Source organism: Oncorhynchus gorbuscha, linkage group LG03 (assembly GCF_021184085.1).
Source record: "Oncorhynchus gorbuscha isolate QuinsamMale2020 ecotype Even-year linkage group LG03, OgorEven_v1.0, whole genome shotgun sequence".
Classification (NCBI taxonomy): Eukaryota; Metazoa; Chordata; class Actinopteri; order Salmoniformes; family Salmonidae; genus Oncorhynchus; species Oncorhynchus gorbuscha.
Window position 1 is genome coordinate 85,751,041 of NC_060175.1, and position 13,659 is coordinate 85,764,699.

At 47.5% G+C, this 13,659-nt stretch overlaps 1 protein-coding gene across 5 annotated transcripts in view; it reads left to right on the plus strand.

Annotated features, from left to right (window-relative positions):
* Window positions 1-11,934: 11,934 nt before the first annotated feature.
* LOC124032085 (calmodulin-binding transcription activator 1-like) overlaps window positions 11,935-13,659 on the plus strand; it is a 67,553-nt gene continuing 65,828 nt past the window's right edge. For all 5 annotated transcript variants that reach the window (XM_046344157.1, XM_046344158.1, XM_046344159.1 and 2 more), the window contains exon 1: window positions 11,935-13,659. This exon is cut by the window's right edge and continues 116 nt beyond it. In XM_046344157.1, coding sequence (XP_046200113.1) covers window positions 12,072-13,659 — 1,588 coding nt within the window. In that variant the 5' untranslated portion in view covers window positions 11,935-12,071.

Genomic DNA, 13,659 nt, shown 5'->3' on the forward strand with positions numbered 1-13,659 from the left:
AGCTATGGTTCATCAGTGGATATACGCAGGTGTTTATGACTGTATACGGGAGGGAGAGTATGTAGTCTAGCACTAAGGATCTCGGAGGGAAAAGGAATCACTTTTACTCCTCTGAAGTTTAACATGTAGGCCCACAGAGGAAGAGGCTGGACAGAGTCCCATTCCCTACCCTCTATCGTAGCTACAAACCTTTGGTTTAACTAAGTACTGTGCAAATTAGTAAGCTCTGGGAAACTTTGAAGTATGTTTTGATGTTAAGCAATGTATCATGCTGCCATTGATATGCATGTTCGCTTAAGGCTTTGAATTTGAAGACTGCAAATTGACCGCAAGAATCCCAAACAGATTCAATATTTGACTAAAACCTAATAATTTCATTACATTATACGATCACATATATACTGAGTGTACAAAACATTATGAACACCATGACATAGACTGACCAGGTGAAAGCTATATTCCCTAATTGATGTCACTTGAATCAGTGTAGATGAAGGGGAGGAGACAGGTTAAAGAAGGATTTTTAAGCCTTGAGCCAATTGAGACATGGATTGTGTATGTTTGCCATTCAGAGCGTAAAGGGGCCGAATAAAATGACCCGCGGCCCACCAGATGAGATGCTCTAGACGTGAGTTATTCTCTACACATGATGTCCCACTGCACAAAGTCTTTGACATGTCTAATGACACAGAAAACCAAGTACCAATTGAGATGATATGGTTCACTGGATCCTAGTCTAGCTGTTTGTGTTGTTCTGCCGACAAAAAAACATACAATAACAGAGACATAACCACACACAGACACACACACACACACAGACACACACACAGACACACACACACACAGACACACACACACACAGACACACACACACACACAGACACACACACACACAGACACACACACACAGACACACACACACACAGACACACACACAGACACACACACACACACACACACAGATACACACACACACAGACACACACACACACAGACACACACACACACACAGACACACACACACACAGACACACACACACACAAACACACACACACACACACAGACACACACACACAGACACACACACAGACACACACACACACACACACACACACACACACACACACACACACACACACACACACACACACACACACACACACACACACACACACACACACACACACACACACACACACACACACACACACACACACAAACAGTCAATATGGCCTTGTCTGAACTGGTCCTTCCCCAGCCCTAGAGAGGAGAGAGTCAAAGATGAGTGTTGAGGATTGGGCTGGGGGTCACAGCGTGGGTTCTCTGCTATGAAAGGGCAGGTAGTCCAATGAGAAAGCAGCAGACGAGTCAGGCAGCTTGACTCACACCCCTCTTCTGATGCAGTAAACAAGCAGGAGCCCCGACCCAGTAATACTCCAACCCTAGCCCCAACCATGGAGTCAGTCAGGCCCCGAGCCTGCTGATAGATAAACACACCACCAGCATCCCTATATCCCTCCCCCTTTCTCTCCTTCCCTCTCTATATCCCTCCAAATCTTCCATCCAGGGTTAGGCCAAACTAGACCAGGGCATGGCAGGGCAGGGGAGTGGGTGCATGGCACCATATCCCAGTCAGTGCCCAGTGGTGCAAAGAGAATGTGATGTGATCTGTGTATCCTGAAGACAGACGCTGCTCATCAGGCCGCATCCCTTACATGCACGGTCGTTCCGGATGATGACACAGGAATTAGATGGTTGTGGTGGTGGTAGTGATGCCCCCGGAACAGAACCTTGTGGCTTTTAGAGAACAGGGGAGGTTTAAACACAACCCTGAGTAAGTAGGGAAGACAGGCGGATATGTCACACACACACAAACACACACTCACACATATACACACACACAAACACACACTCACACATATACACACACACAAACACACACTCACACATATACACACACACAAACACACACTCACACATATACACACACAAACACACACTCACACATATACACACACACAAACACACACTCACACATATACACACACAAACACACACTCACACATATACACACACACAAACACACACTCACACATATACACACACAAACACACACTCACACATATACACACACACAAACACACACTCACACATATACACACACACAAACACACACTCACACTTATACACACACAAACACACACTCACACTCACACATATACACACACAAACACACACTCACACATATACACACACACAAACACACACTCACACATAAACACACACACAAACACACACTCACACATATACACACACAAACACACACTCACACATATAAACACACACTCACACATATAGACACACAAACACACACTCACACATATACACACACAAACACACACTCACACATATACACACACACAAACACACACTCACACATATACACACACACAAACACACATATACACACACACAAACACACACTCACACATATACACACACAAACACGCACTCACACATATAGACACACAAACACACACTCACACATATACACACACAAACACACACTCACACATAAACACACACAAACACACACTCACACATATACACACACACAAACACACACTCACACATATAGACACACAAACACACACTCACACATATAGACACACAAACACACACTCACACATATACACACACACAAACACACACTCACACATATACACACACACAAACACACACTCACACATATACACACACACAAACACACACTCACACATATACACACACAAACACGCACTCACACATATAGACACACAAACACACACTCACACATATACACACACAAACACACACTCACACATATACACACACACAAACACACACTCACACATATACACACACACAAACACACACTCACACATATACACACACAAACACACACTCACACATATACACACACACAAACACACACTCACACATATACACACACAAACACACACTCACACATATACACACACAAACAGCTCAGACCCCCGAGGGTGAGACCAAACCAGGCAGGAAAGCATTTACTGAGCTATGACAAACCCTGGCAGACTGGCTTGGGGCATCATTCAGAGCCATAGTGAGGCAGGATTGTTTGGACTAGCGAGAGTACGGGTACATAGTGGATTTCAGTGGCAGCGTTGAGCTGTCACTCTGAGGTCTGTCAAAGCCCTGAGTCAGCTCTCTACTATAGCTCTGTTCTGGCTTTGTCACGAAGGGGGACCCGTTTCAGGACACCTTGCATGACAACAGTCTCTTATCACCATATTACTAATGCCTGCATCATCATAACAGATGTGTTACTGAGATAACAAACAGTTATGAGGTCAGACAGGTCATTTGAATATGTATCTAATTCACAGGGAAAGAGTAAAACAACACACACATATGGAATTGTTTTAAATCTGTGTGCATTACTTTATATCAAACGGTTTGCAGGTCCTCATTAAAGTCCTGCAGATCAATTCATTACTCCCTTTTTGTTTACAAAGCTCTACTACTCAAGCTTCCAACTTACCTAACTGTGTTGCTAACCTATAAAAGAATGAGATACCAAACCCACTCACATGGTTGGTTAACTCTTCAGATTCCTTGGGTCTGCACGGAATTAGGTACATCTGCTTTTAGTTTTCACTTCCAAAATGCATTACGTTTGGATTCCCTGGTGCCACTACGGCAGTTTAAATCCTGATGATAAGTGAGTGCACCGAGGTGTGCAATTGTTTTTAGTGATTGATTTAATAACTTTATGATGGCTGTGATGTTAGTGATGTTCTAATGTAATGTAGTGTTGGTTTACTCTATGGTCTCTGGACACCATTGAAAATGAGACCCTGGTCTCTATCGGGCTCCCCTGATTAAATAAAAGGTAATAATATTATAGTTCTGTTTATTGTCTTTGCCATTCTTAATCTGAGCTCATGTAGCCAGGTGTCATTAAAAAATGCGACCCTCCCCTCCCCCCAACATTACAAATATGTTCACATGACCCTCCCCTTGTACTGTAAGATCCCCCCTCATAGAATTAATTCTAAATAATGTTTTTAACCACAAATACTGTAGCGACCCTGTGTTTATAAATGTGGATATCGACTTTGCCACTTCAGCATGCTTTTGTGGCAGAGTTGATGCCACGCAGGGCTACGGGCCAGAAGGTTGAGGCTTCGCCAAACACCACAGACGAGCTCACTCTCCCTGCCTGTTTCATGAAACTACGATCAGAGCCATCTGCAGACAATGATCAGCTAGAGGGAAATCAGATTTTCAACATTTTGATGCCATATTTATAATTATATAAAATATATGCAACAAATTGTCCACCAATAGGTTTCTGTGCCAATGCACCACACAAACAATAAACAAAGCATACCGACTTTGGGCACTTCAATATCATGGTTTGTGTTTTCAACACCACAATAAATAGACTATGTCAATCTCGGCAAAAATAACATACATCTCTCCCTACCTTGTAGTCTTACCCAGTATCAAAGGCTTGGCTTAACAATCTCTGAATGTTATTACACTTTTTGGTGTTTTGTAACAGAATGGAAAGAGTTTTGTAACTCTTTCTATTCACCAAATGATAAAGGTGACCGGGATCAATAGTTGGGGACTTGTTTCAATTGTGGTCCCTATTTTTAACATCAATACCACGGATGCTGATGTCTTGCTCCCAGACATGCTAAACACCTTCTTCACCCGCTTCGAGGAAAACATAGTGCCACCGACGTGGCCCACTGCGTGGCTGACATGAGTAAGTCATTTAAGCATGTTAACCATCGCAAACCTGCCTGCCCAGCCGGCATCCCTAGCTGCGTCCTCAGAGCATGTGCAGACCAGCTGGCGGGGATTGTTTACGGATATATTCGATCTCTCCCAGTCTGTTGTCCCCACTTCAAGATGTCCACTATTGTTCCTGTACCCAAGAAAGTGAAGGTAAATATTCTAGATCACTATTGCCCCATAGCACTCACTTCTGTCGTCATGAAGTGCTTTGAGAGACTGGTTAAGGATCATATCAGCTCCACCTTACCCGACATTCTAGACGCACTACAATTTGCATATCGCCCCAACAGATCCAAGGATGATGCAATCACCATCACACTAAGCACTGCCCTATCCCACCTGGACAACAGAAATACCAATGGAAGGATGATATTCATCAACTACAGCTCAGCCTTCAACACCATAGTGCCCTCCAAGCTCATCACTAAGCTTGGGACCCTGGGTCTGAACCCTGCCCTGTGCAACTGGGTCCTGATCTTCCTGACGGGCTGACCCCAGGTGGTGAAGGTAGGCAACAACACCTCCGCTATGCTGATCCTCAACACGGGTGCCCCACAAGGGGGTGCGCTCAGCCCTCTCCTGTACTCCCTGTTAACCCATGACCGCGTGGCCATACAAGTCTCCAACTCAATCATCAAGTTTGCAGACGGCACAATGACTAGACAGCCTACAGGGAGGAGGTGAGGGCCCTGGTAGAGTGGTGCCAGGAAAATAACCTCTCTCTCTTCAGGAAACAGCAGCGAGAGCACACCCCCATCCACATCGACAGGCCACAGTGGATAGGGTTAAAAGCTTCACGTTCCTTGGCATGCACATCACTGACACCCTGAAATGGTCCATCCACACAGACAGTTGGGTAAAAAAGGCGCAACAGTGCTTCTTCAACCTCCGGAGGCTGAAGACATTTGGCTTGGCCCTAAGACCCTCACACACTCCTACTGATATACCATTGAGAGCATCCTGTCGGGCTGTATGGCAAATGCACTGTCAGCAGCCACAGGGCTCTCCAGAGGGTGGTGCATTCAGCCCAACACATCACCGGGGGCACACTGCCTGTCCTCCAGGACATCTACAGCACACTGTGTCACAGGAAGAACAAGAAGATAATCAAGGACCTCAGCCACCAAAGCCACAGCCTGTTCACCCCGCTACCATATAGAAGGCGGTGACAGTACAGGTGCATCAAAGCTGAGACCGAGAGACTGAAAAACAGCTTCTATCTGCAGGCCATCAGACTGTTAAATAGCCACCACTAGCAGGCCTCCTCACTGTTACTAGCCAGCTACCATCCGGTACTCTACCCTGCACCTTAGACACTGCTGCCCTATGTACATAGTCATTAAACACTAGTCACTTTCATAATATTTACATATAACTACTGCTGTACACACCTTTCCTATTCATATACTGTCCATAATCTCAATACACACCATCATATACATTTATTCCGGACTCTTACACAGCTTGTTCTAATATTTTTTCATTCCTTTCTTTTTTATTTTGTGGATTTGCGTGTATTGTTTTGTACTGTTAGGTATTACAGCATTATTAGAGCTAGAAACATTACCATTTCGCTACGCCCACGATAACATCTGCATAATATGTGTATGCAAAAGTATGTGCGTAAATATGTACTGCACATACAAATAACTTTAGCGATTATATTTCCATGTACCAAAGAACAAATACAAGTTAAATGGGTTTCCATCACACTTTCAACTCTACTGATGGTTTTCTCACCCAAAGATTGTTGCGTTATAAAGATTGTTGCGAAATCTCGCTGTTGGCTAGAGTGTATATATGATGAGATTAATATGGACAAAATAGCGAGATTATTTTCATTGTCAAACGGCAGACAAGCATAGAGAATCATGTCACCAGATAAAGACCCTAGATATTTATTGGAAAGGAGCATCAAACTCATCACTTTGCACTTTCACCATCGTGTGAAGTTCATAAGATATTTAATCTGTAGACCAATAAACTGCATGCTTTCCCTACAAATCGTGGGAGGACCACACATGTCATCGCGTGACTCCCAAATTTACTTGAATATGATAGTTATTATATAAATATTTGCACATTAAAGCGTTTCCACCGACATTTCTCGCATAATTGCTTTTACCGACACAAAAAGATCTCACCTTGTCTAGCGTATTTTGTTTTGTCGCCATTTGTAAAGTTTCCCGAAAAATGTTCTCTTTCCATCAGGCCTGTCTTTCCATTTTTTTATCTGACATGCATTTTACTGGCATAAAATGTTTGGATGGAAGCCTGGCTACTATAGGGGGCGGCAGATAGCCTAGTGGTTAGCACGTTGGGCCAGTAACCGAAAGGTAAAGGTAAAAAGGTATAAATAACCGCAGATAAACCCACTATTCCCCGGTAGGCCGTCATGGTAAATAGAATTCGCTCTTAGTTGTCTTGCCTAGTTAAATAACAAAAACTGTTAAGCCATTTTGAGGATGCTCAAATGATGTTTTGGACTAACGCATGCCTACAGGAGACTTTTGAAGTAACCCAATCAGATGAAAATATTTTGACTTGTTGTGTGCCATATATAAAAGGTCATACATTTCACAAGTTAAATGATACATGTTTAGGCTATATTGAAGAGTTAGGCTCTAGGTGCGCGAAGAATAGCCACTCGGATTGGAGAGGAGGCACCACGCATGTTAAACTTTCCTGAATGACTGGTCCTGCCGGGAGCATATGTGGGCACATTATTATAGGACAACATGGGAGAATGATGATCTGCAACAGACGGCGCATCTCGGTATCAGAAGTAAAAAATACTGCAAGACTGGCCTGCTAACTAATCCAACTGGAATGACATTTCAATTGACATTTTCACTGCAGCCTAGAGTACACATTTGTACACACGTGAAAACATTAATGCTAGGTACGGTGATTGTATTGTCCTTAAACAAGATCAATAGAGGAGTGATCCGCCAGCATTGAAGTGAAAGCACCCTGATTAGCTTTCTCCTTGTCTCTGTATCTCTCTGGAGCAGCGTTCTAATTTCTTTCTCTTTCTTTCTTTCTTTCTTTTTTTCTTTCTTTCTTTCTTTCTGTCTTTCTTTCTTTCTTCCTGTCTTTCTTTCTGTCTTTCTTTCTGTCTTTCTTTCTTTCTGTCTTTCTTTCTCTTTCTTTCTGCCTTTCTTTCTTTCTGTCTTTCTTTCTCTTTCTTTTGTCTTTCTTTCTGTCTTTCTTTCTGTCTTTCTTTCTTTCTCTTTCTGTCTTTCTCTCTCTCTCTCTTTCTTTCCTTCTCTTTATTTCTGTCTTTCTTTCTGTCTTTCTTTCCTTCTTTCTGTCTTTCTCTCTTCCTTTCATTCTTTGTCTTTCTTTCTGTCTTTCTTTCTGTCTTTCTGTCTTTCTGTCTTTCTGTCTTTCTTTCTGTCTTTCTTTCTGTCTTTCTTTCCTTCTTTCTGTCTTTCTTTCTTTCTGTCTTTCTTTCTGTCTTTCTTTCTTTCTCTTTCTGTCTTTCTTTCTTTCTGTCTTTCTTTCTATCTTTCTTTCTATCTGACTCGCTCTCTCCCGCAAGCATGCACACACACACAAACACACACACAGGTATTTACTCCCTCTCTCCCTCCCTCTCTTCTGCCTATATAACTGAGTGAGGTAGCGAGGCGTGGGAACCAGTATTAGAGCTGCCTTGATTTTGTTTGATATTCTAAATGTGCCCCACTTCAGAAATATTACCATATTTTTTCTTTTCTGGTTCAGAGCTGGTGGCGTGGCAGCAGCAGCAGTAGCATCAGTCGCATGTGATATTATAGGCCTTATGCTTGTGCAAGCAGCACCACTATCATCCTGATGAGAAGAGGAGTCTGGCTGCCAAGCCTGAGCTAGGGAAGAAGTGAGAGGTATTAGGAGCTGGTGGTGAAGTGTGACTGGAGCAGGCCAGCCAGAAAGGCAGCCAGCCAGCCAGGCAGGCAGGCAGGAGTGAGAGGTATTAGGAGGTGCTGGTGAAGTGTGACTGGAGCAGGCCAGCCAGAAAGGCAGCCAGCCAGCCAGGCAGGCAGGCAGGAGTGAGAGGTATTAGGAGGTGCTGGTGAAGTGTGACTGGAGCAGGCCAGCCAGAAAGGCAGCCAGCCAGCCAGCCAGGCAGGCAGGCAGGAGTGGAGTTGTGAAGGAGAATTACTCTCTTCTCTTTCCTCCCTTGGCTGCAGCTAGACTGTGTTCCCCTCTAGTGGTTTCCCCATTACAGCCTGAGCAGAGGTAGAGGCAGCACAGGGGGGAATGTCACCTTCATAAGCACTCACATAGCGGGAGCAGAGGGAAATACAATGACACAGAAAAGCCAGCAGGTTTACTCCATGCTGTTTGTGTGCTTGGCTACTTCAGGAAGTAGTGGTGTACAGTACAGTTGGTGGGGAAACGCAGGGAAAGAGACAAGACATTGCTCAAAAATTCTGCGTTGCACAAGCACACTGTGGTGTAAAGTGGGATAGTTGGGGATGGTATGTTAGAGGGTGCAAGTAAGGGGTGTAGAAGTGATAGGATCCAGTATGCGTATAGGTGGGTTAGTAGTGTACAGTGTATTAAGGGGGCGTATGGGTGGGTTAGTAGTGTAGAGTGTATTAAGGGGGAGTATGGGTGGGTTAGTAGTGTACAGTGTATTAAGGGGGCGTATGGGTGGGTTAGTAGTGTAGAGTGTATTAAGGGGGTGTATGGGTGGGTTAGTAGTGTAGAGTGTATTAAGGGGGCGTATGGGTGCGTTAGTAGTGTACAGTGTATTAAGGGGCTGTATGGGTGGGTTAGTAGTGTAGAGTGTATTAAGGGGCTGTATGGGTGGGTTAGTAGTGTAGAGTGGATTAAGGGGCTGTATGGGTGGGTTAGTAGTGTACAGTGTATTAAGGGGGCGTGTGGGTGGGTTAGTAGTGTACAGTGTATTAAGGGGGCATATGGGTGGGTTAGTAGTGTACAGTATATTAAGGGGCTGTATGGGTGGGTTAGTAGTGTACAGTGTATTAAGGGGGCGTATGGGTGCGTTAGTAGTGTACAGTGTATTAAGGGGCTGTATGGGTGGGTTAGTAGTGTAGAGTGTATTAAGGGGCTGTATGGGTGGGTTAGTAGTGTACAGTGTATTAAGGGGCTGTATGGGTGGGTTAGTAGTGTAGAGTGTATTAAGGGGCTGTATGGGTGGGTTAGTAGTGTAGAGTGTATTAAGGGGCTGTATGGGTGGGTTAGTAGTGTAGAGTGTATTAAGGGGCTGTATGGGTGGGTTAGTAGTGTAGAGTGTATTAAGGGGCTGTATGGGTGGGTTAGTAGTGTAGAGTGTATTAAGGGGCTGTATGGGTGGGTCGGTAGTGTAGAGTGTATTAAGGGGCTGTATGGGTGGGTTAGTAGTGTAGAGTGTATTAAGGGGCTGTATGGGTGGGTTAGTAGTGTAGAGTGTATTAAGGGGCTGTATGGGTGGGTTAGTAGTGTAGAGTGTATTAAGGGGCTGTATGGGTGGGTTAGTAGTGTAGAGTGTATTAAGGGGCTGTATGGGTGGGTCGGTAGTGTAGAGTGTATTAAGGGGCTGTATGGGTGGGTTAGTAGTGTACAGTGTATTAAGGGGCTGTATGGGTGGGTTAGTAGTGTACAGTGTATTAAGGGGCTGTATGGGTGGGTCGGCAGTGTACAGTGTATTAAGGGGGTGTATGGGTGGGTTAGTAGTGTACAGTGTATTAAGGGGGTGTATGGGTGGGTCGGTAGTGTACAGTGTGTGGTGGTGATGGGGAGGGGAAGGGGGCTGGCATGGTTGGTGGTGAGGGGCTGTATTAAATATTCTTATTTTTTGGACATTTACATTTTAGTAATTTAGCAGACACTCTTGTCCAGAACGACTTACAGTTAGTGATATATATATATATAGGTGGGTCAGTAGTGTACGGTGTGGTGGTGTGCAGTGAGGCGGGTGGTGGTGGGGAGGGGGGCTGGCGTGGCTGGCTGGCTGGCTGGCTGGTGGTAGTGGCTGTCTGGCTGACGTCTGTGTCTCCTCCTCTCTCCCGGCAGTTCATGGCATCAAGTGGACTTGTAGCAACGGGAACAGCAGCTCTGGCTTCTCAGTGGAGCAGCTGGTGCAGCAGATTCTGGACAGCCACCAAACCAAGCCACCTCCCCGGACCCACAACTGCCTCTGCACGGGCACCTTGGGTAAGGGGGAGGGGATAGGGGGTAGTTAGGGGCAGGAGGATAGGGGGTGAGAGAGAAAGGGGAGATGGGTAGGAGAAGTCGAAGGACAGAAGGTAGGGAGAATGAGAAGAGGTTGAAGCTCATACATCATGCTCAGAGTCCATGTGAAAGTGTCAGGGTCATGGCTCTCGTTTTGGATTGATAACAGTTCAAATAGTATCAAAAGGAACACCAATCAATCAAATGATTACTTGAATTACAATTCCTTGGATAATTACATGTGTTTCCAGGTGATTTGTTTAGGTACAAAAGTACAGGCAGTATTCTTATTGGTATTGTATGAATTCTGATGAACTGTTGTAACAAGTAATTCAAAGCCTTCCCACAGAATGAGTTTGTGTCACCGAGATTCACTGTACCCTTCTACATTCTTTGTAGATGATTGATGACTTCTACTGTATCTAATGCTATCTCTTAGTAACCTCTCCTTCCTCCCTCTAACAGGTGCAGGGAGCAGCGTGCATCACAAGTGCAACAGCGCCAAACACCGCATCATCTCCCCCAAGGTGGACCCCCGTGGAGGCTACAGCAGTGGTCACTCTGAGGTCCAGAACAACGACGTGTCCGAGGGCAAGACCGAGCACAGCAGCCATGGAGGAGGGGGAGGAGGAGGAGGGAAGAGCTCAGGGGGAGGAGGGGGTACCGCCAGAGAGAAACGCAACGGCAAGGTCCACAAGCCTGTTCTCTTGCACCAGAACAGCACAGAGGTGTCCTCTACCAACCAGGTGGAGGTCCCAGACACCACTCAGAACTCCCCTGTGTCCATCAGCAGCGGCCTGAACAGCGACCCAGACATGGCTGACAGTCCTGTGGTGACGGGCTTGGGCCACGTAGCCGCCGTCATGTCCCAAAGTGTCTTCATGTCCGAGGTGACCGGTGACCCCGTCTACAGCATGTCCCCCACAGGGGGCCCCAACACCCACCTCATGGGCCCCGACGCTGCCTCCCAGGGCCTGGTGCTGTCCGGTGTTGTGGCAGACAGCCACAAGTTTGCCTTCCCCAGCGGAGGAGTTAGGGAGGTTCCCGGGGTGGCGGGGGAGCAGACGGTCTGTCCATGCTGTCTGCAGCCGGGGTGTCTGAAGAGCTGGTCCTATCCAGCAGTCTAGATAACGGAGGCATGAAGATACCTGAGACCACCATGAACTTCGACCCTGACTGCTTTCTCAACAACCCCAAGCAGGGCCAAACCTATGGGGGCAGCAGGCTGAAGGGGGACGGCAGCTCCTCTTCCTCCTCCTCTTCCTCCAACGGCACCAATGGCAGCATGCAGCGCTCTCCCTCCATGTCAGATTCTGGATACAGCTTCAACTCTGCTCTGGTGAAGAACATCAAGACAGAGGACATGTCCTTTGAGCAGCAGCTGGCCACCGAGCAGGGATACCAGGTGGGGGTGGTGGTGAGCTGTGGAGGAGGTGTCTCTTGTTCCTCTGGGGCAGGTTCAGCACAGGGCTCCCTCGGCCTGACCCCTGCAGGCTCTCTGCTGCCCTCTGGAGGAGGCCTGAGCCCCAGCACCACCCTGGAGCAGATGGACTTCAGTGCCATCGATGCCAAGCAGGACTACTCGTCCGGGGCTGGGACAGTGAGCTATGGCCAGGCTATGAACAGCCCTCACCTCTCCCACCAGAGCCACTCGCCCAGCTTCTTCCTCCAGGACACCCAGCAGTCCGCCCAGGCCCAGCAGGGCAGGTCTTCCATGGGCCAGAAGACTCACTTGATGGACCACAACTCCCACGACTCCACAGCCTACATGAGCCTGCAGGTGGTCAAGACGGACTCCCCTGGCAGCAACGGCCATCTCCATCACCACCACCAGAGCCACCAGGGCCAGCATAGGGCCAACTGCAACGGGGGCTCCCCCACCGAGGGGCCAGGGCAGGGGCCTGGGTCTCTCCAGCTCCTGCAGTACCAGGGGGGCTTCCCTGGGTTGGGGCCGGAGCATGAGGAGGTGGTGGGTCTGGAGCAGCCAGGCAGCGTGAGCTCAGGCCAGGCCGGGGGAACAGAGAACGGAGAGGGTCTACTGAAGCCTGGAGATCACCTCCAGGCCTGTGGAGGAGGCAACCAAGAGGGAGGAGGTGCAGAGCACTACTTGCAGCAGACCAACGACGGAGGAGGAAGTCAGGGAGGTGGAGGGAAAGGGGTGGCCATGCACAACGGAAATGGTGTCAACAATGACGGCAGCAACCGCTCCCATCAACAGCAGCAGCTGCAGCCCCTCATCCAGGGGGCTGGGATGGTCCAGGGCCTCTACAACACGGTGGGACCCCACCAGGGCCTGGGTGGAGTGGGCTCTAACGGGGGAGCAGGAGGGGGAGGCATGGAGATCAGCCTGGACCACTTCGACATCTCCTTCGGGAACCAGTTCTCTGACCTTATCAATGACTTCATCTCTGTGGATGGTAGTGGAGCCAACATGACGGCCGGAGGAGCCCTCTACACCCACCAGCTGGTGGGCAACCATCGCTCAGATGGCCAGGCCACACCTAGCGGAGCTCCTCAGCAGGACCAGGAGGACGGAGGGGTAGGAGGGGCCCGGGGGACAGGATACAGCCCCTCAGAGCTTTGTCTCCAACCCTGCTGCAGCCCCCAGTCCCTTGGTGGAGGGGCCGGGGGTGCAGGGGTGGAGCCAGGCTCCCTGGCCTACA